Raw genomic sequence first — 23,417 nt, 5'->3', positions numbered from 1 at the left:
CTAATGGGTCTCCTGGAGATCTACAATCTAGATGTTTGAGTGCTAATCAGAACTTAATTAGAAATCAGACATTTTAATCTTCAAAGGGCTTTTAAAACTATTCTGTCAGACACAGTGACCAACTGTGTCCATTACAAATTTTAAGTGAAATTCAGTGATAGGAAGTCCAGAGATAGTTCCTGCAAACTACAGTTGACCCATGATTAAAAAAAAAGGACAAAGCAATATACCCTTCTCCCTTCCAAGTTCAATTTCATCAAGCTTTATCATGAAGCTAACTGTTATACTACAATGCTTTACCAGAAGGATATTCGGTGGATGGGATTGTTGTCGGTACCCTCAATAGGAATCACTTCAAAGGGTTCATCTTGCCTGTTGTCAGGGTCTTCTTGGTGATCATTTGAGGAGAATTCACAATGATAGAGGAAGCCTGAGTCATACCCACCCTGAAGAGGAAAAGGACAACGAAGAAATAGTAACAAAAGAACGCTGAAGCAGCTGACCAGGTAAATGCAATTTTCAGAATAATTCTTCCTTTCTTAAGGGTCTACTATCAGTTAGAAAATGTTACTTTCAATTAACTAGTGGTCCTACTTACCCACAGAAAAAAAGCTACCGTGATCACTGGAATGACAAGTGATTATTGCAATTACCAGTGTGTTAAAGATTCTACCTTCTGCTTGTGCTCATTCAGGCATCACCAAGAAGAATACCTACTGGAAATTTCCTGAACAATCTGAACTGGAGTAACACTACTGATTTACTTCACAAACACCAATGAAACTATACGGTATGAAGGGGATTCCATGTCCTAGAGAGAGCAGATTTCAAATAATCAGTTTTCTAAGGCACCTAGATGTGAAGGGAAGGTTGCCACATTTTGCAATCCTGTCAACATGAAATAAAAATTGATTTACCAAGGAAAGCCAAAATTTTCCTGGTGATGAATAAAACCCACAGAGGATGGGACTGGGCTCCTCTGGTATGTAGAGAGGTGGCAATGGCTCTTCTTGGGGTTCTTCTTCAGGTTCTTCTTCTTCTATCTCCCTTCCCATCTCCTGTTGCTGCTTTATCCATTCAAGCCTGGCTTTCTCCTTCTCCTGCTTTTTTTTCTCTCTCAGTGCAATCTCCTCTTCCAGCTATTACAAGCAGAGAAACATGGAGACATGAAACAAAGGCACTCCATACTTTACTGTCTGAAGGATTCTTATAAATTAAATCCAAGGTGGTCCTGGCATTATATATATAGAACATCCAGAGAAATGTCTTTACCTTCAACTAAGCAGAGATCAACTAGACTTCATGGGAGTCTCTAGTGGAAATGCCCCTATTTCCCTTCTCCAAAATACTTTAACTCATTGTCCTTTGAAGCAGAAACCATTCTGCATGAGCAGCATACTTCTGCATTTCCTCAGAGACATTATCCCCAAAATTAACACCTATTAGCACATACTACTTCTGCAGAACGCCTAAGCCCTGTCCTCTGCCTGCCCAGAAGAAAGAAAAGCACTGCAAGCTGAACTGAGATTCCCAAATTCTAATGTATCACTGATGTAAAGTAAAAAGAGAAGCAGTAATGGATTTTACTTCTTCTGAACAATGAAGGGAAGACATCTACGGATTTATAAAACCTTTAAAAACCCCTTTCCATTCAAGCCTACTTTAGCATAAACAAATAAAATATTCTCTAAAACACCTCTAAGAAGATATTAGATAGCAAATCATAGAGAAAGGTCTGGAAAGTATTACAAAACAGCATTCCTTTGCCTGAAAGCAGAATCAGCTAAACCTTAAATATTATCAGCTGATGTTTGTCTGACCTACCCTTTAAAAGACTGCTATGGGGACTCTATAGCATATGCAAACTATTTCAGTGCTTCACCACCCTTTCTGTTAGAAATCTTTCATTACATCTTATCTAAACCATCCTTGTTGTAACTTATTAAATATTGATTTATTCCTAGAGGAAAGACAGAATAATTAATATTCTTTCTCTCTGTGGAAAGCTTTTTTATTTTTAAAGATTTATAGTGTCTCCCACTAATATTCTTCTAACTTAAAAAAACAAAACCAAACACCAAATCCAAAACCAAAAAAAAGCCCCAAAAACTCCAAAACTCCACACAATTTTTTTCAGTCTTTGCTTACGTATGTATGCTAGCTTTATGATCATTCTTGTGGTTCTTCCTGTGAGAAAACCACCAAGAAATCTTTCTCCTGAAAGCTGACTTCCTCCTAGTTTTAACAAGATATGAGGCTTTGCTTGACATTCAGTAATGCACCACTCAGAAGACAGAAGCAGTTAATAGAGAATGGAGAGAAGTCACAGGATTAAGAATAGAATCAGAGAGTCTTCTGGATTGTAATGGATTTAACATGTGACCGAGCACCTGCTCACTGAAGCTCTGCTCCTAAGGGGCTTGCTTTTTAATTTCACAAAATTAACTATAGCTGAGAGCTGGCATAACTCTTTTCCTTTGGCCCCACATAACTTCTAAAATGCTAGCTACAGAATCATAGAATGCTTTGGGTTAGAAGGGACCTTAAAGATCATCAAGTTCCAACCCCCCTGCCATGGGCAGGGACACCTCCCACAAGACCAAGCTGCTCAAAGCCCCATCCAGCCTGGTCTTGAACACTTCCAAGGATGGGGCATCCACAGCTTCTCTGGGCAACCTGTTGCAGTGTCTCACCACCCTCAGCGTAAAGAATTTCTTCCTAATACTTAATCTAAATCTCCCCTCTTTCACTTCAAAGCCATTACCCCTCATCCTATCACTACACTCCCTGATGAGTCCCTCCCCATCTTTCCTGTAGGCCCCCTTTAGGTACTGGAATTTAGTTCTCATTCAGAAATAAAACCCACACCTTTAAAGTTATCACAACATTTAAAAAAAAAAAACAGAAATATATAACTGCTGGAAAAAAAGATGTGTCATGTTTGCCTCAAAGTGACCACATGATTGTTTTATGACTGTTCAAAGGGATTTCCTACAGGGCTAACATCAACCACAAGAAACATACTTTTTCTGAAAATTACCAAATTACCAAACCATTTCCCTTTCACTAAAGCTATCTTTTAATTCCAATCAAAATGCACATCATGCATTCAGTGTGATGTATGTTCTATTTGAATAAGCAAACAACAACTTGTAATTTCAAATGTTACAAATGGACTCTACCTGGCCTTCCTCTTCAAGAAGCTTAGCAAAATACCTATGATTGAATACAAAGAATAGAAACCTTTTTGGGTAGCTTTGTCCTCTGGCACATGAAAAACATGTAATTCCTCCACAGGAAAGTTTTTTACCTTGATTCGGGATTTAATACTATAAAAATGGAAGTACTGCGTCGGCAGGTTTTTTATTTGATAGGTGGACACTGTATCATGTTCCTCAGGGATAGGGGCAGGAACCTGGAGAGCAAAGCCATTCTCACAAAGGATGAGCAGTGTGCTCTTCACCTGTAAAAAAACACAGAAATTACAAGTATAGGGCAGATGTATACATGGAATTAAGAAAAATGAGAAAAAGTTAGTCAAAAGATGCATAGGCACAAAGCCAAACTCCAGCGAGGAGGCATTAACTCTTAACTGTGCTCTTATTTAAATGGACACTTTTAAATGGACATCAGAAATTAGTGAGCTTCTTTTATGCTCTGTATCCCAGGCAAAGCTAAGGAATTGAAGAAGTCCTTGCCATATACAAAACAGCTATCATTCTGACACTGCCTAGCTTGGAAGCAGCATGATGATATTTTGGGAGTCTGGTTAAGTTAAAGGACGGATCTGACCCAAAAGTTAGGAGCTGAGGTTTTGTTTTGATAATTGCTTGAAAGTTCATATATTTCTATACTAATAAATCCCTTATATCTTCAAGACTGGGCTCGGGATCTTGCCAAAGGCAATTTAGCTTTGAGTTTGTTTGTTCTTTGCTGGTACCTGCCAGGGTCTTTAAAATGCAAAGTTAGGAAGAATAGTCAAGGTAAGGATAATAATTATTTAGCGTTTTGAAATTTTAAAAGGCAAGCCTGTATTTAGTTTCAAATTTTTAAGTGATCCAGAGAACAGAGAGAGGATTATTTTTTCTGACCCATCACTAGAAATATACAAAGGGGGCATATTAGAGTTGCTATGGAAACCTTAACTAAAAATAATATCGTTCTTATGTTTATAAAATCTCAGCGTTACAAATGTAGTCATTAAATGTATAGCGTTTAATCACCAAGGAGGGTTTTTTTGAAGACAAAGAAAGTAGTGTACTACCAGATGCTTGTACTATGTTTAGTAAGTGTTCATATCTAACAGTGGAGACCTGATACCAGTAGACAAATTACTCAGAAGGAACCTAACATATCAAAGACATGATGGGTGCTTTTTTAGTAACTAGGAGTATCTTGTCCTCAAGGAAAGGACTCAAAATTCAACTGTCTGATCAAGATCTGTCATTTCTTCACTAAGATAGAGTTCATACCGGCAAGACTTCTTTTGCCAATGCAGTTTTTATCAGTTCCCATGAACAAGCAATAACAGCTACACTTTGCCACTGTGCACCAGTAACATACTTTGTTGGCCACTTTGTCAGCATTTAAATATAATGAACTATCTCCCTTCTAAATAAGAATACTGGACCAATCAAAATTTCAGATGTTACTCTAAGCTTATAAAACTATTAAAATATTAACAAGAGTCTATTTGAATATGTCACTGACTCACTTCAGAGTGTCAATTCCAAGAAGCACCCAAAAGCTTTCTTATTGTAGTCCCAAAGCTTTGAAAAAGCCTGTTTTAATATGGTCAAAAGGCACAGGCAGTAGTGCTCAAATAATTCTTTATCAGATGACTGAAACCTTCCAAAAGCTAAGGCACAGGTATTACTCACATGAGAAGGTGGAGACCATTGTAATGCCTGCACAGGGCCAGGGACACAGATGAATCCAATTGGCTTGTATTCATCTTCAACAGCAAAAAAGAAAACAGTTTTGTCTTTGCTCTGAGAAAAAAGCCCAAAAATGATGACTGAATCAAAACTGACCAAAAATTTGGAAGACTGTAAGTACTTCATGACATAAATACATACTTCAAATATTTTGTGACTCAACAGAGGGACTTACAAGTGACTTGGAACTTAAAATTGAATTTCCATGATGATTACAAGGAGGAAATAAAAATCCTGCTCCCCTTGCTCCAGAGCCCTGAGTGCACCGATAGCCCTGAATTGCCCTGATGGGCCTCACCTGGCATTCCCAGCCATGTGCTTTCTACCCATTGCCTCAGAAGCTCCTTTAAAGCTTACATTCAGGCTGATTTTTCAGATAAGACAGCACAGGCTGATTTCCCTGGATAACAAGGAAATCTAGAACTGGTACGCAACATGACACACAGCAGCTTAAATCCTACATTAAGTGGAATGCATGGTGATTCAGCTCAAGGAACATGTAACTGCAAATGGCTGAAGGCTAGCTTTTAAAAAGAAAGACCACATTGAGTGGAAATCATCTCAGAGACTAGCGGGCACACTGACAGACAAACCGACTGGTCAATTCTGTTGTAACGCCAAGCAGGGCTGGCCAGCAGCTGGAGTGCTGCCAAGGTGTTGTATGAACGGACTCGCTTTTACTAATTCCAAGACACTGCTAAACTAATCCCAAAATGAACCAAATCTACCTTCAAAAGGGATTACAGTATTCACACTAATCAGTCCAGTAATTCACAAAATGAATTGCATGAATTGCACGGTTGCTTTCCTTCAGAAAACAAATAGGAGCTCAAACAGATCATTCTCTTCCCCAGCACTGCAGACAACTACAAGCAGCAATCAAGAGCAGTAACAGAAGTATAACTGTGTTGTCAGTAAACAAACTTTACCTTATCTTTTTAAATAATCTCTACATTTGTGCCTTAACAAAAATAACCAAAAGAAGTGATACGTACCCCTGTGGCAAGCACATCTCCACTCCTTTCATATGCCAAGGCTGTAACTGCAGCAGCATGAGGTTTGAAAGCTTGTTTCATATTTATCTTTGCATTCTGTGTCTTTTTGTGTCCTGCAAGAACGGGCAGTCCTTTGGGATCATAAACCTCAATTATGCGGACAACACCATCTTCAAATCCCACAGCAATTAGACCTCCTTTTGGATTTACCTTTGAGCAGAAGAATGAAGGAAAAATCACAGTGTACATCTGAGAGATTAGAATAAGAATCCGTATGGCACATGCTCTGGTGCTAACGTGTAACTCATCTTACATGGAAGTGTTGCTAAAGCACAAAGAATGTTTCATACATGGGAAATGTTGTTTATTATCTCCCGTAAAGGGAGTGGGAGAACTGGGGTCTATTTTCTGGTTTGGATTCCATATCATTCCTCTACTAGGGAGCCAGCAGCCAAGATGTGACCTCCCCAGTCCTGAGTAAAGAGGAAGGATCACCTCCCTCAACCAACTAGTAACATCCTTCCTAATGCAGCCCAGGGTGCTGCTGGACTTCTTTGGGTGCATTACTGGATCATGGTCAGCGCTGGTGTCCCCAGAATCCCAACATACTTCTCTGTAGAGCTGCTTTCCAGCTGGTGGGCACCCAGGCAGTATTGGCACCTGTGGTTATTCCTACTCAGACACAGGTCTTTGCATTTTCCCTTGTTGAATTTCATGAGATTCTCCTCAGCCCAATTCTCCAGCCTGCACGAATAATGACCCCTAGGGTACACTGCTAGAGATTTGCCTCTAACTGGACTTTGTGCTGCTGATCACTACACCCTGGGGCCCAGCCATTTAGGCAGTTTTAAATCCATGTCATCATTCATGTATCTAACCTGATGTTGCTGGAGGATTTTGTGGCGTACAGATGCTTCAAAGTACATTGGGTGAAATTTTCTTAGATTAACAGCACAAATTTTCAAATGCATTTGAGCACCTTAAGCTATGTGTAAGTATCTAATGGGATTTTAAGTGCAGCTAGATAAACTAAGTACCTTTTTGATTTTTCAGATTGTGTTTAGTACCAACTTTTTTAAAACTGAACTGAGTCAGTTTTGTAATGCTGAACAATTTATTGTGGTAGTCAGCTTACCGCTTGAATATACAGGTCATCACCTAACAGCATCCCTAAAAGTCTGCATGGGCAGAATTATAGTGTTTCCCTTGCCTTGGAATTTCAAGTAGAACGCTTTCCTCCATAAATTTGCCTATAATTAACCCACCAGGCTCACTATGTTTCCTCAAGAATGTAACTAGACACTATTTTAATTAAAACTAGCAAATATGTCTAAAAGTGTTAGACTCCACACTCCACAAATGATCAGTTCTGGCAACGTTTTTTTTATAATTTATCTCCAAATGTTTGTGGATTGTCTGGGCTGTCATTTCAAAACGTGTTAACTAACTCATGTTAATTGATAATTACTCTGTGTGGGTTAAATAGAAGCTGTTAGTCTATAAACTAAGGCTTCTTTCTGGGACTGCATATTGAGATCCGATTTTAAAATCTCAGGAAGATACAAAGTAGGATACTTGATAATCCACAGTAAAGTCAAACTGTAGACATACAATATACATACGTACTACTCCATGAACTTATATATACATACTACTCCAGTAAGTTCCACCATGGCCTAACAGTGACTTCTTTAAAGTCTTGTATAGTGAGCAATTTTCTTGATGCTGAGAGGCCCATAGGCCCCTTTTGAATTATTTTAGCACACTGGTAAAAACTCACAACACGAGGTGCCCACATCAGTGCTGTTCCTCCTTGTTTAAACTTAATTTCACTCAGTTCGCTGTTGCTGATGAAATCAAAGATACGCACTGACCCTGTGTGGAAAGGAGACAGTAAGAATTAATTTCTTGCAATGTCATTTACATTTTAAGGTTTATGGAGAAATGTCTATTTGTTTGAATAAAAAGCTGGATATAATGTTATTAATTTTTCTCTTAAAGTATCAAATGCCTGCCTGGAAAGACATGACCGGTGGTTTCAGACTACCACAGCTAGCATGGTGCTCATGAACAAAACATAAGCTTTCTTCACTCTTTAACTTACACACTCCCAAGAGTTGTCAGGGCAGAGGGCTGTAACAAGAAGCCCCATGCAGACCACCATATGTAATTTTCAAGTAATCACAGAACTGAGGCACGCTGTAAGGAAAATCTGTACTGACAACACAGGAAAAGATGATATACTACTACTGGGGACTGCCTAGGGAGGAAAATACCTAAATGGATGAAAATGGGAGATTGTCCAAAGAAAAGCCAATTTCAACAGAGGTGAAATTAACAGATTCATGGACACTCACATTGGTCTGCATAAAATTCCATTCCAGCTGGCATGTATCCTAAGTGTCATTTGCTCAGCTGGTAGGAGTTTGTCTTCAGGCTAGAAGAGCATGTACTTTGTATAACACAGACAAATGACAAGAGACTGCTCACAAAAATTGAGTTAAAGACCTTGTAGCATTTTCTGAGGAGTGTAAATGACATTGTTAATGTTCTGGCCAGTGGTTCTTCTTTCAAACCATGATAAAGCTAACTGTGAGAGGCCTGAATTGCAAAAGTTCTACAAGTTAAATAAATATGCCTGTAACTACATGTTAACTGTTGTTGAGAGCATGATAGCTATTGCATTTTTTGAGAAAGCCACAAATATTAATATTCACAATGACTTACACAATGCTAGATATGTATGTAATTCTTTACAGAACAAAAATCCCAACACTTATCGATCCAGAGCTTTGAATATAAGCCCTGGTATTCAAACCAAATGTCTCATCTTTTCAGCCATTCCTTCAGAATGAATAGAATTTACAAAGTTTCCCATTAAAAACTTCTCTTGTTAAAATCCCAGGCTTTTAAGATGAAGCAGGCTTAATACATTATTTCAAAACATTAATGATTTGTCCTAACTACTAAAGAACTGTTCCCAGGAATAACAATTGTCTGCAAAGTGACTTTTCAGGAACAAATACACAACTTCTGTTCAAAACAGAGTAGTTCCAAACCAAGCATCATTTCTTGTCACAAACAATTACAGGGGTATGAGAGGAAAGGAATAGTGTACTTACGGTCAAGAGCAGTGGTGGCCATAAGGTATGTAATGGGAGAGACACTCACAGCCTCGATCCTTCCAGAGTGAAAGGTATAGAGACACTCTGGATCATGGGTCTGCAGTGCAGAACAGAAGAACAGCAATTTTGCTACATTCTGGAGCTGTACTTATATGGTATTACCAGTCATACCTACAGCAAACCTGAAAAACCTAGACAGTCGCTGTTTGTGTGAACAAAATTTGGCATGCATAAAGTATCTATATGCAATTCCCTTTTTTTACTAATTTAAATGTTCATAAGAAGATCATGAGCAAAATTAGTGTAGGAACATTACGTTAATTTAAAATTCCATCATTTTCTATGTGAAAATAAAGGAGAATGTCTTTCATTAAGTGGTTTCAGGGTTGGAATTAGTATTTTTAACAAAGAGCTGTTGCTCTGAAGTGAAAAAAAATGCTCTCAAGCCTAGGGCTTATGCTGCCTGGGAAATCATTTCATCACGCAAAGAATTCTAGGTTTTGCTATACATTTTTTACATTTTTATAGTACGCTTTGCACATCTTTTATTTACCGTTACATTTTTGGAATATAATTTTATCTGTTGCCACAGACCTTTATTCTACTCAAAAGGTTTGTTCCCATTTACATGAACATGTTTGGGACCAAAAATTAGATGCCCCTATTTTAACTGTGTCTTCTATTTCTCCAGCAAAAACATCTCCAGCAGTAACACTAGTAACCAGTAGGATAAAACATGCAAAGTATATTTAATTTTCTCCTTGTTCTTCCTAGTTCTTTATGTCATTTAGGTGTTTGAAAGAATCCTTACTATTGTCTCTATCTAGATAGGATATATCAATACTCCTTGAATTCATTTCCTGCATACATGCAACTTTTATGACCAGTTTTTGAGAATAAAACTCCTTTAAGGTAACCTGAATTTGGCAGCCAAAATGTCAGGAATCAAAAACCAAATTACTTTTTATAATCTTGCACAATCATTATAATCAATAACATTATGAAAATAATTTTTTTAAGAAAAAAACCCCCATATTTTCCATGCTAAAATTTTCAACTGTGCAGCTTCATAAAACACAAACTCCATTCCAGACGCATGCAATATAGTTAAAGGAAGTTATTGCAAATGAATTGTGGAAACCAGAAGAAGGAAAAAGAAAACAAACTTACCATATTAGAAAAAGTCAAATCCAGCTTCCAGATTGCTCCATTGGTATCCTGAAGAAGAAAAACATAACATGTAACTTGAATATTTTCAAACTCAATTTAGAAATAAAACTGTCCACAGTAACTTATTAAAAATTCCTTAATGATTATTGTGAAACTGAAACAATTAAATGTGGTGATGTTAGTCCTATCAGTCCTATCCATCAGTCCAGGATAACAGAACCCGGATAATACCTTTTGACGTTCTCCTATTCTTACGCAGTTCTGGTTCTGAAAGCCAGTGTCTCACATGTTACTATACACTAAAAACATAGAACAGAGTAGCATAGCATAAAGTAGAATAGCATAGTTCAGTTCAGCAGGAAGGAACCTACAATGACGATCTAGTCCTACTGCCTGACCACTTCAGAGCTGACGATAAGTTAAAGCGTATTATTAAGCCATTGTCCAAACGACTTTTAAACACTGAGAGGCATGGGATATAAACTACCCTTCTAGGAAGCCTATTCCAGTGTTTGAAAGAAGATGATGATTTTATATATGTATCTCTATATATATGTGAAAGAAATGTACTGAGTTGTAATGGATTCCTGCTGTTACTTAACATCACCTCCCTTATTCTGTGTTTCTCCACAGAGGTGTTATGTACTTGTGTGTACCTTACCTGAGCATACCAAACGGGTCGTCCAGAGTCGTGAATTTTTGCCATGAAACTCAAACTGACATTCCTTCCAACATGAAGTTCATTCATAGGCTCCACTTCCAGTAACCCTGTGTCATCCACAGAGTCAGCAGCATCTATTGCCTCAAAGTTCCACATCTTCATGGCGTTAGAAGCATTAAAAAAAAATGGCGTTTTAAAAGGCCAGGTTATGTTTTCATACACAATTAATATGGAAATTCAAAATTACAAGAAACCAGGGGAGTGCAGATTCTACAGGCAGAGCATGAAACCTGTCATACCTGCCTCGCTGCTTTGAATGTAACCTAGAACAGTGACAATCAGCAACTACTATCTGATATATTTGGGCGCAATTGAAATTAAATGTCAAAGTTCTCTGTCCAATTCTGAAGCAACAGTAGCTTAAATTCATCCCTGGCACTAGCAGAGCTATACATGGCAGCCTCAGAACTATAGAGAGTTAAATGATATCTGGCTGCTCCAGCATTGCTCTTGCAATGCAGAAGAAAGAATGGGAAATCTAACACATCCGTGTTCTGTTCTTTGGGATAAGGACAAGACAACAGTTGGCACCCTTATAACGAAGTGCACTTTCCTAAGGGGACAATATCAATTTATGAAACACAACAACATAAAAAACTCAAGAGTGTTTGAAACCTTCTGCTGTCTATAACAGTCAGCTTCCCATTGACTATCCGGGTCTTTCACACTTGAACAGATGACACATCATGTATTCCCTTAAAGAGGAGGCAAAAAAGATTGCAAAATCCTTGATAACCGATGGGTGAGATCAGAAACTGGTGGTACAGATAACAAAAACTTTTTGACCTTAATTTATAGAATTATCTGTTAACTTCAGGATGCTTTTTTTTTATTGTTCCTCTATTTCAGTATATGTATCTCTGAGATGCTAGTAAATTTCCATGTCGTTTTAACATTAATAATCTGAGCTTTCAAATCCTCAGAAAATTAATTTCAAATATGGCTGTCATTTACCCTTTGAAAGAACACCAAATATATTAATTGACCTGAAAATTATAAAGATTAACCACAACTACACGTGAAAAAATGTTAGAATGCAGACAAGAACAAAGCTGTTAGAGAATCACCGAAAATTATTCTGATTTACTGGAGTGAAAAATGATTTATTTACTACTATTAAACAGAATGTTGGTGAACACTATCCAGTTAAAACATATACACTGTGGAGGTGTGCTCTTATCCCATTTGTTCTCAAAATTCATTCTCAGAAAGAAACTGCACTTCAAAATTGCCTCCATAAATAAGCCCTGGTAACGGAAACATGTAACATGTACCTGCTGACCACAAATTTGCACACCTAAAGGCAGAACAGAATCAAAACTCACCCGAATGAACCCATCTTTTCCAACAGTGATAAGTTCTCCTTCATCCAGAATTAACTGGCTGACAGGGCCACTGTGACAGGGCTTGTGTCCAGCTCGACAGAGCTCTACTTTAATGAGGCCGCCTTCCCAAAGCAGGAAGTTGCCCCACTCGGTCCCCGAGATAACCTTCAATGCAAATGAAGAGAAGCACATGAACACCTGCCCTTAACCATGCAGAAATACTGGCAAGAATTGGTTCACGTTTGTGGCTTCCTTCCATTAAAGCATTAAATCGATAGCAATGTACAGATATTTGCAAGAGAAGGTGTAGAGGGCAAGAAGATTCAATGTTTTAAAATGTGACATAATTTACAGGCACTGAAATGGTTAGAGATTAGGGCTAACAGCCTTTGTATTTCTTTACACTAAGGCTTTCACTACCCCATAAGAGAAGCTTCCGCTCTAAGCCAACAGAGATCTTTTGTCTGGGAATTACAATACTAACCGTACTTTTCAATTATTAAAAAGCAAGCCAGGTTTTTGGCAAATTAAAGTCAATATTAGCTTATCAGAGCAGTGCATTGAGGGACTAATTCAAATCACTTTGAAGCAAATAGTAACTCTTCAACTTACTCGGTAGACTTTATATCAAAGCCTGAGAGGGAACATAAAATCAATTAAAGTTTTTCTCTACTTACCTTCCCATCAGGCAACTCCACATAACCTATAATGTCAGTCACTGCTGTTTTTCCAAACCTGCCCAAAGCTCCTTGTAACTTGAGACCGGTGAATGTGAGAGCCATCTTCCAGAACCTGAGTATAGAAAAAACACCATGCTCTGATAAAAGATTTCCTAAGCACACTCTTCAGACCCTCTCAGACATTGTAATAATCTTACCAAGCATGCCTCTGAGGTAAGGGCTGTTCACTTATTATTCTTTTTAGCAGGAGACCTTGGGTTTTTCTTTTTAAAATGAGATAAAGCTTTGTAACTGCATAAACATTTCCCTATGCTACCTCTATGAAAAAAGCTAGGAGAGGTATTTGGAATGGGCAGAATGAAAATTAAACTAGTGTTTAAAACTAGTGCAAAATGCATAGCTATGTCTTTCCAGCTACAACCAACACATGTACTTAGGGATGCCTATTTTATTCTTGCTGTCTCCACTGGATGATGCCCAACTTTGTAAATACAAGGGACTAAGGTCTTCACTGAATTTCATCCAAGTACCCCCATGGACTTGAGCTTGCCTATAAAGCTGTTTCTATTTTATAATTATATTTTTAGCAGTATGAAACATAACTTTAAATTACTACATTACAGAAAGATTAACATCTACTACAATTAAGGATGGTTCACTGAGTGTGCAGGAGATATTACATTTAAGACAGGTGTTGGAAATTGGAATTTGACACCACATTTGGGTGAAAGGTCATGTTTATCGTGTTATAAAAGCTATGCCAGAGTTTATTAATATTATTTTAGCTCAAAAGAAAATATATAAGGGATTTTGTTTTGTCAGATTTCCATAATTAATGTATTCTAAATCACATTCATTCTGGATCTAAATAAACATTTGCTATTTCAGACCCACTTTGCAACCAAACTATAGAGCAAATCTCAGATTTTGATCTGATTCCTCTGTTAAAATTTAGAGAAACTTCAGACGTGTTATAATTTTAAAGGTATCATTTCAATTACAAGTCATATCTTAAGTCTCTGCTGTATTAACATTGAATACTGGATAAATACAGAATACAAAGCTAATCCCTGTCCCAAAGAGCTTAAAGTTGTGTGTTATTTTTTATTACAAAAGGATCCAGAGAATTGCTTACCAGAGAAGGGAGTCTATGGAAGTGTCATCTTTTGTAAGGCTTCCTTGCAGGCTTTTGGTGGTATTGGGATTTTTGATCCATGATTTGGCAACCCGATTTAATGGCTGCCCAAACAGCAGATGAGTTCAAGAAATCAAAGGTAGAAAGCCCAGAAGGCACAGGGGGCATATGTGCTATGTTACCAGCTAGAAGACATGCATATATTAATATTTTTTATTACCTCTCCATGATGCTTGTTGAAATTACAAGAATGGAGCCAGTGGTACTGACATTCAACATCAAGAATCATATTTTTGCGCAGCAAAGTGGTTAAAAAATTTGGCTGCCTGACTTGAACTTTCTCATTTTTGTAATTGTAAGGGCCAGGTAAATAGCATTTCTCATTGGTCCATGTTTGCTAACGATACATTCCTGTTAGTCATCTTCTACATATTATGACTTCAGAAGTGATATATATTAATCCTAATCTGTAAACCTACCTGATGTGTCCCACTCCACATGTAGTTAATTGCTCTTCGTTATCAGCAGAAAATGTGACCTTGTAGACATCCTGTGAAAAAGCTTTTGACCTCAACATAATCTTTTCTTGTTTCCAGTCCCAGATAGTCAACATGTAGTCAGGGCTGCTCCCAATACTGGCCAGCAAAGTGCCAGCATCATTGAAATCACCAAAAACATAAGCTTCCTCTGTTCCACCTGAAGAAACATACAAACCCCAATACGTACACAGAGAAAAGAAGAAGAAACAATAGGAAAATCTACTTAGAAGGAGCTCAACTTTCACAGCAGTTATTTTTTCCACTAGGTAATAGCTCTTAGTTGGCTATTTCTACTAAATAAAAGTTTCCTCCCATGCAACAATGAAAAAGCTTGAAATCAGAGTTTTCTATTTTGCTTTGAACGACCAAAGGTTGTAGTTCCTTCTAAACTTCTGAAGTGATCCACTACTCCATCTGCTGGGATCTACGAACACTGGCCCACTTGTGTAAAATGAAAATAAAACTTTTTACACTACCTTGTAGAATTCTGTAGGGCCTCAGTGAAGGATAATCGTAGATAATGAGGTTTGGCTTCTTTCCTTTTTCTCCTACTGCAAAGTACTGCTTAGTAGGGTGTGCCTGGGAAAAGCAAAAGCCCCATTGCATGCTGTAATGACACCTTCGTCTCTATTCTACTAGTTATTGAGTTACTGTTGCATTTTTCTGTGTGTTTATTCTGAACAACTGCCAATCTATTGCTCAATATTAGCACGAAGCTACTATGCACGCAAAATCGTAAAGCCATTATGCACACAAAATGCTATATTGCACATATAATGCAGAACCATGACAGTGTGAAATAATTTGCTTTATTATGCATTCTTTTACTGTTCCTACCTCACTCAACTCAATAGCTGATCTTTCCATGAGCAGGATTTGTGTAAGCAGCCACCTACTTCAGCAGGCAGCTGCAGAAAAGCCATCCTGAATGGCATTGTTCTGAAGATACAAAGATGTACCATGACTCCCCAGAAAAGGCTGCTTTCAGTGGGGTAGAACAGTCTGAGGCTGGTATTCTGAAACCCTTGTTCAAGGGGGAATACAACTGAGAGGTGGCAGAGCCCTTCACAGGGCTTCAAATCCTGAGAGAGCATTTGAGAGTTACTAGAGTGAAAACAGATACTTCAGCCTAGGACTTAGGTATGCAGGTATTTGTCCTCTACCAATTATGCTGATGGACTTAGTAGCCCACACTGCATAGTCCACACATCCCCCTAATCAATACCATACTTTCTTATATATATATGCATGTGCAGCTGTAGAAATCTTCCATCAGGCAAACAAGTGAACATTTCACTTCCAGAAAGTGACTAATATCCTTAAACATGAAACAAAAGCCATACCGTGACAAACCCAATTCCACCACCACCGCTGCTCCGGATATAACTTTGAGATTTAGTTTTCAGGTCCAGGAGCACCACTTGGTTGCCAGCTATATAAATCAGTGTTTTGCTATCCATCGGCAGCAGGTTTACGCTTCTGGTGCAGTCATATCCAAAAGAATGTCTGAGCACAGTTCAATAAGGAAAAGATTTGACACAGGCTTTCTATAAAAGTTTACTAAGTGGATAGAAACACTTAAACCAGAACTGAAATGGGAATACTGAATCTGGTGACTGTCTCCTGCCTGATAGCAGGAGATGATAGTTTTGTTCAGTATACAGTGAAGGTAAAATATATCAAGCCTCTGTAACTGAGGGGAAGGCACAAGTGAAGACCTTCTAAAGTTCTAGTCCATCCTTTCATCTCCACTACAGGGCTACACCTCTTGCCTCTGCTGGATCCTTTGGGACTGCAAGGAATTCATATTCTATCAGTGCTCTCTTTTCAAACAAAGTGTAAGAGATGTGCTTCAGATTACTAGGAACTGTTTTACAGAAATGATATCAAACCAAGGAAGTGCTCAAGCTCATCTCTTAAATGTTTACAGGCAGATGTAGAGAAGAAAAAATCCAGTCTTCAATAGCAACTTCACTGTGTCTCAGAGAAAACCACCAGCACTTGTTAAAGTCACATATCATACCCTACTTGACTAGCAAATGACTTACTGTAGCTCTTATTTGACAGGCATCACTTCCTTCATTCTGACAACTTAGATCTTCTGAGCACCACATTACAGATCTCCCTTAGCAGATCTGTGAGGAAGTATGAGGTACACAGCTGCTCTTCTCATGCCCTCCCCCCTGCTTCTTGGGGAACACCAGAAAGGGAGAGCTTTGTAGGGGATATTCTTAGGCTAGTCTTCGGCCTGGTCACATTAACTTGGCCATGATCTAGTTCTACAAGAGTCTTTATAACAGAAATAATTATGTCAAATAAGAAATGTTTATAAGGTCAAGACAACATTTAAGATTACATTCACCCGGAACCGTAACTGGTCAGGATTCTTACCTGTGTCTCAACCAAATGTATCCCACTAATGCCACACAGGCTACTCCAAATCAGACAAGTAAAATTTTAAAAACATACCTTAGCTTTAAATTTGCACAGCCCTCACCAGAAAGGATACTTAAGAGTAAGAAGGTTAATTGGTATTCCAGAGTCTTCAGTGACAAATGGTTGTGAACATATATCTTCATAGTTATAGAAGAAAGTTTCCGAGATTTTCTTTTCTACCTTCTCAGGCTTTTTTTGTGCCTCTGAGAGTACTTCACTATTATCTTCCTCTTCCAAAGCACCTTCTGCATCTTAGAAGTGGGAACATAAAGGAAATTTATACTGACCATAAATTTTAGGATCCTTGCTGATATTTGCAAGGGAAGGATTCACACATTCCTTGCCTCCTTCATCAGAATAATAGGCACTCCATAGCTCAAAACAGGCAGACCTGGAACAGCCTGTAACAAGCACTCCCTCAGGCTTCTAAAAACTCTACTGTGAATATTCAAACCTGATGAATTTAAGGAAAAAAAATGAGAGTGTTTTATGAAAATTGATTTTAAAAGTCGAGACCTAACAAAGTAGTTCAGTTCAGCTTTGCGTGGTGTTTAGGTCTCAGCTGTAGAAACCAAATAAAGTTTAAAGTGTCTCTTTTCAGTAGCTATTGAATGCACATCATTATACAAAACAATTAGTAAAAACACATACAAGAGACCATCATAAGCCATCACTGTCCTCAAAAAGGCAAACTGCTGATGTGTGACCCAGTGTAGTTCGTTGCTGGACTGCAGTGCAGAATACTGTCAACTTGACTTCCAACTTGTCATAAGCACTTGTTAAAAGTACTTTTCAGTTTGATACCTCAACTCAAATCCTCATTACTATTTTGTAAGCTTGTCTTGATTTTTTTCTCTCCTAAGTGTTCTATGGAAAACAACCAGAGGGATCAGAGACCAGCCATGGGAAAGTGCAAAATTTAGTACACATCAAAAGCCAACTGAAAGGGAGCAGAGAAACTCAGTAACTGTAACCTGACGGCACTGGTCTGAGATGCTGTTCGAAACAATAACAGTGAAAAAATGAAAAATAGAAAGTAGTGGGATCTTTAAGTTACCAACGTCTCCTCAGTGGAAAGCAGTACTCACCAATGTTCTCACTGTCTGATTCCACTTGCTCTACTTCTGCCTCCTGTTCCTCTGCAGTTGATGATTCCTTTGTTTTGCTTTCTTCTGCAAACAACAATTGGAATTACTCTCTTGGGTATGAATTCCTTTCACTAATTTGCTCATACCTGTCACATTAAATAAATACATAGTTTCATAGTAGTAAGAAAGAATCCCTTCTGCCCAACAATGGACTTCCTGCTGTGTAGCATTAAGTCTAGGAGGAAGTTTGCTTTCAAAAAAAACATAGTTTAAAACTTAGGAAAACAAGGAAACACATACATCCTGTAACATGAAAAAAGTCTAATAGGAACATCAAACAAATGCCACAAGTAATGCAGCAAGATAAGTGTCAAAAATCCTTCCAATGTTCCACAGGAGACTCGCTAGTGGATTTTGTTGTCCATGGTGCCTAGATCTAGTGTATTAGATGACATGCAGAACACCTGAAATAAACACTGGAGAGGTGTTTCAAGATGAAAATGGTGTTAGAAAGAGAAATACAGGTCTCTGACCGAAAGAGACTGGTGGATTTCATTAATTGATTGCAGTACTAGCTACAGAGATAGGTCTAAGCTGCAAAAATTTTCTTTATGGGCTGAGAGGCAGCAGGAACTGCAGACCAAGTGGACAGCCCAGAACTTCACTGGAAGTGGTCATCTTTGAGCAGAATCTAAATGAAATTTTGCAACACCAAGAGAAACTGAAGATGAACGCATACTTGTAAGGAAGGGGGTGAGTGGTGGGAGAATCCAGAAGCTACTGTAGGTTCAATATTGAAATGACTATATAATGGTGGAAAATGCTCATAGACACCACTGTGATCTGCCTGTGCACTTTCTGTTTGGTTATATCATTTTCATCTCCTCTCAAAATTCTCAGATTATCAGAGTGCTACAATTTCACTAGTTACCATTGTCCTCTGGAGTGGGAAAGATCCAATTTTTTTTTCATATAAAACCAAAACACATTGCTTATTTATATAAATGTCTCTGAAAGAAGCAAAAAAAGCAGAAGCATTGTTCTTATTCTAAATTTGTTCTGCCTTTTGATTTCAAACACACTCTCTATTACCAAATAAAACACCTTAAAATGAACATTAGAGCAACTTTGTACAAATATTACAGCTATAAAATACTAACAGGAATCAAAAAGTTTGCAAGTTTAATGTAAAGAAACCTAAATATTCAGAGTAACAAATATAGGCAGGATGCAAGCGAATCTCTTTTTACATGTAAACCCAGCTTTGATACCAATAAAAAGGTCCTAAAAATGCATTTCCTATTTCTGGCTTTGGTTCAGAATCCATTTGGGAAACGATTTTGGGGGCATTTCAGACTTTTCAGATATTTCAGGAAAGGCAAAGTGTCCAAACATAATGCCATCCACCAGAAGGACACTGAGAGCAAAGAAATATTATAGACATGTCATTCTTGTCATTATATAGTCAACCTGCCCTACTAAATCTTCATCCAAAGGTTCAAAGTCTCTACCAGAAACTGACCTTCCTGAATAATTTCATTTAAGAATTAGTTTTTACCCCTCAAGACTGCTGAGAAAACCTTGAAAATAGACATGCAGAAAGTTTCACATTCCAAAAACAAATCAAAAGAAAACAGTTGCAATATATCTCAATATATTTAAATGAAATTAATGAGTTTTAATGAGGTAACAGAACCGATATCACTAAGCTGAAGAAATAGTTACAGACTAGTTGCATAAATATATAGTGGAGTGTTCAGAGACCTGAATTCTAATTCCAAGCCCGGTAATGACGTGTACAATTTGTACCAGCCATTTCACCTCTGGCTGTCTCAGTTATCTCTTGTGAAAAATGGGATATTAATACTTACCCATCTTAGCAAAGTGTTTTGATATCCATAGAGAAAAGTGCTATAAAATTTCAAATTATTGTAACTAATTAGCAATCATTTATCTTCTAAAAATTAAGACTATCATAGTTTTCATTATAAATTAATTCCTATCTGGAAAATGCTTTAGGCTGAAAGAGAGTATGAACATTTCCGCCTGCGTTGATATCTGGGTTCTAGTTAAAGCAAGCTATTGCAATGTTCACTGTGCCTATTACTGTGATGGTATTCAAGCACTGTGCCAAAACAAATTTTGAAATTAAAGACTCTGAGGAGGCTCAAAGGGGGCACACATCTACTTTGATCGCAGATTCTGAGTTTCAAGGGCTGAGTGATCCAGAAAACTTTTGTATAAGTTCCCTGTGACAAAGGCATGCTTCTCTCTGAATGCTGGGTTTTTTTTTCCTGGTTTTTTTTTTTTTGAGACAGTTTTCCTATATAAGCTAGAATTAAGGCTTTTGATACTGAAAACTGAGATAGTGCCAAGTAGAACAGGTGTGAAGTGGGAAAAAAAAACCAAGTTGGCAAACAGACATTTTTGCCAACCATAATTATACACTGTGCCTGACCAGAATGGTATTACTTTTCCCCCCGTGTCTTAATAATTCAAGAAACTGACCTGAAACACTGTACCAGATCCACATCAGTTTCACCACTTCACTTTCTAAGAACTCGCTCAGGAGTGAATTCGGATTGTCTTTGTGTCAGTGCCCAGTGCTATAAGCTGTGAATTTCAGCTAAGTTTAATTTTCTTTCAAATTGCCTTTCTCTTAGCTATGTTCCTAAAAACCACAGCTCATCTCAGAATAGAAAAATGTGTTCATTCATGTATATTCTTTCAGTTATTCCAGAACTAAGATGTTTCTTGGCAATTTTGCTGTCACGCAAAATCCTTATATACGGAAGCTTCTCAAAAATTCTCAGTAAATTTGGACATTAAGAGATTTATTGTCTCAGATAATCGACCCATTTATTCAAAATACAAGATAATTAAATCAAAGGGGTATTTATTTGATAACACAAATTCACTGAGATGACACCACTTCCTTTATATTTTGTCATCCTACATTTTTCCTCTTTCCAGAAAATATAGGTGTTTAAGTGTGTAAGCTTCATAAATGCAGTGCTTGCCTTCATAAACCCCATGACTGATACTTCAACTGCATAAAATGCATCAAATTAAATAATGATCAAAACATGACCTATGGTTTTCCTTTAGAAACTGAACATATCTAATAGTTATTATTTTAAGCCATCTGCCCCACCATTAATTGTGTGACTGTGCTTAAAAGACATCACCTACCTCACCTCAGGTGAGTGAGTTTTGTCCACTAATTCAGGATATGTAGAAATAGAGAACTATTACTGCAGAAGGTAATTACAGTGCCATCAGTACCGGTACTAAACAAGAGATTAAAAATTCATCTCTACACTGTGCTACTTCTGCAGGATTTCATTTTTTGGTTCATTCCAAAACGTGCAATTTTTTACAGAAAAGGTTTGGCTGCTGGTGGGCTTTGAAAAAAAAAAAGTAACTTTTTCTTTCCTTCAGGAGAGGTTGTCTTGTGTGTTATTCCTTTACTTGTCTTTATTCCACATGAAGGAACTCAGTTTGTCCCGGGAATTCATTTTGCTTCATTGCTTCCAATCCACCATACCATGAGCCATACAGACTACCCTCTGCTCGCTTTCTGGCCTGGGTGTAACACTGGCCTGATGTAATGATTGCAATGTTTGGCTTATCATGAGGCGTGACTGCCCTGAGGAATTACAGGCTAATCATTTGTTTCAGGCCAACGCAACTTCTTCAAGTCTACCTCTGCTTTGGATGCATCAGATTTCTTCCCATCTGCCAAGTCCTGCTTGTTTAGCTCATCTTCAGAAACAGTCCCCTCAACAGTTTTTTTTCTGAGTCTTCCATTTCTTTACGAAAACCAGCATGCCATTGAACAACTCTCTAAGCATTCCTTTTAGCCTTCAGGCCACACTAGAGCATATCAGCGATTTACTGGGCTGCTGCTGAGCGCAACATGTGCGAGCAGTGGAGTTTTGCAAAACTTACTTTCATTCAGAAAAATTTAAAGTCTTTTAGTGCTTCTATACACAAAGAAAAATATCCAAGTGTAAATGAGGCATAGCTATCCAGTGCTGTCTGTGTATCATTATCAGTCGGCATTACTACAAAATCAGTAATAAAAGTCAGTTTCAGGCAATTGACCCAAAATCCCAAAGAAGAAATTTTTTGTACTAGAGAATATTGCTGCCTCTCTTACGATAGTTAGACGACTTGAGAGCAAGGACAATAACAGAACATATCAATTCTCGAGCAGTTAAGTATATAAATTATTTACTAGTTGGAGACTGAGACGGCAAGGATAAAGCTACATAGCAGGATCTAGACACATTGCCTTTATCATAAGCCCATTGTCTCTTTCCTCCCCCACTATCAAAGAGGGAAAAGTGGACAAGACAGCCCTGCTTAGAACCTCTCTATCACCATGTTGCACACATTCAAAATATTTTCCTATAAAATTAGAAGAAATAAAACCTAATTTCCAGCCTTACAACTAAAGTAGTCCTCTGTATGATCCGGATGTCCTAGCTCTGTCTCATGCAAGCAAGAGTTTCAAGTCTCTTAAAGTCTGCCTTGTGAATAAAGGTGACTGGGTTTTTATTAAGCAGAAACATGATCAGGTGACATCACCACAGTTACTTATTAACTTACAGCATACAGGAAAATCATAAAAATGAACATGGGGACAGTGCCACAAATGCAACAGGTAATAAAATTAACTGCCTCACACGTGGTAAAGCAAAATCAACAAGAGCAACATTTCAAATGAAGTATGGGGTGGTCTATCTCAGCACTAGAATATTCATTCCTGTTTCACTTTTCAGCTAAGTATCTACATGAGAATAGAGGCTTCTGTTTTCCAAAAGCCTCTGTGTAGGGTGACTGGTCCCACACAGATTTCAGCACGCAGAGGTGATGGCACCGGCCTTGCACAGAGGTGCAGGCCCAGCGCCGCCTCTGCCTGACTCTTCCAAGGCCGCCTTCCACCCGGGCACCAGGAACAGGCCATGGCGGAGCAGAAGCGTCCCATGACCGGCTATTTTGCAGGGGACAGCAAAGAGGCGCGCAGGGGACACCCGCAGCACCTCAGGGAGAGGAGGGAAGGGAGCCTGCGAGGTGCCATGGCGGGGGGTGCGAGGCGCGGGGCTGTGAGGGGACGTCCCGGCAGCGGCGGGTGCACGAGGAGCGGAGCGGCTACTGGGGGGCAGATCCGTGGGACGCGGGGACAGGGCGGGGGCCCGCGAGCCCCCCCTCCCCCCCTCGGAGGGGCGATGCGGTGCGGTGCGGTGCGGGCTCGGAGCGG

General features: G+C 38.5%; 1 protein-coding gene across 1 annotated transcript in view; it reads right to left on the bottom strand.

The window, feature by feature from the left end:
• CFAP44 (cilia and flagella associated protein 44) overlaps positions 1-17,253 on the bottom strand; it is a 37,863-nt gene extending 20,610 nt beyond the window's left edge. Inside the window, exons 1-15 of the mRNA XM_014957234.1 lie at positions 17,137-17,253; positions 15,971-16,133; positions 15,104-15,206; positions 14,568-14,784; positions 12,951-13,065; positions 12,274-12,438; positions 10,889-11,044; positions 10,228-10,275; positions 9,055-9,154; positions 7,713-7,807; positions 5,933-6,142; positions 4,881-4,991; positions 3,311-3,463; positions 918-1,139; positions 301-446 (exon numbers count right to left, since the gene is read on the bottom strand). Coding sequence (XP_014812720.1) covers positions 301-446; positions 918-1,139; positions 3,311-3,463; positions 4,881-4,991; positions 5,933-6,142; positions 7,713-7,807; positions 9,055-9,154; positions 10,228-10,275; positions 10,889-11,044; positions 12,274-12,438; positions 12,951-13,065; positions 14,568-14,784; positions 15,104-15,206; positions 15,971-16,087 — 1,958 coding nt within the window. The 5' untranslated portion in view covers positions 16,088-16,133; positions 17,137-17,253. The remainder of the gene's footprint in view (positions 1-300; positions 447-917; positions 1,140-3,310; positions 3,464-4,880; positions 4,992-5,932; positions 6,143-7,712; positions 7,808-9,054; positions 9,155-10,227; positions 10,276-10,888; positions 11,045-12,273; positions 12,439-12,950; positions 13,066-14,567; positions 14,785-15,103; positions 15,207-15,970; positions 16,134-17,136) is intronic.
• Between the last annotated feature and the right edge of the window lie 6,164 nt (positions 17,254-23,417).

This window comes from Calidris pugnax, unplaced genomic scaffold (assembly GCF_001431845.1).
Source record: "Calidris pugnax isolate Ruff unplaced genomic scaffold, ASM143184v1 scaffold225, whole genome shotgun sequence".
In the NCBI taxonomy this organism is placed as follows: Eukaryota; Metazoa; Chordata; class Aves; order Charadriiformes; family Scolopacidae; genus Calidris; species Calidris pugnax.
This window is presented reverse-complemented; position numbering and strand designations above follow the sequence as displayed.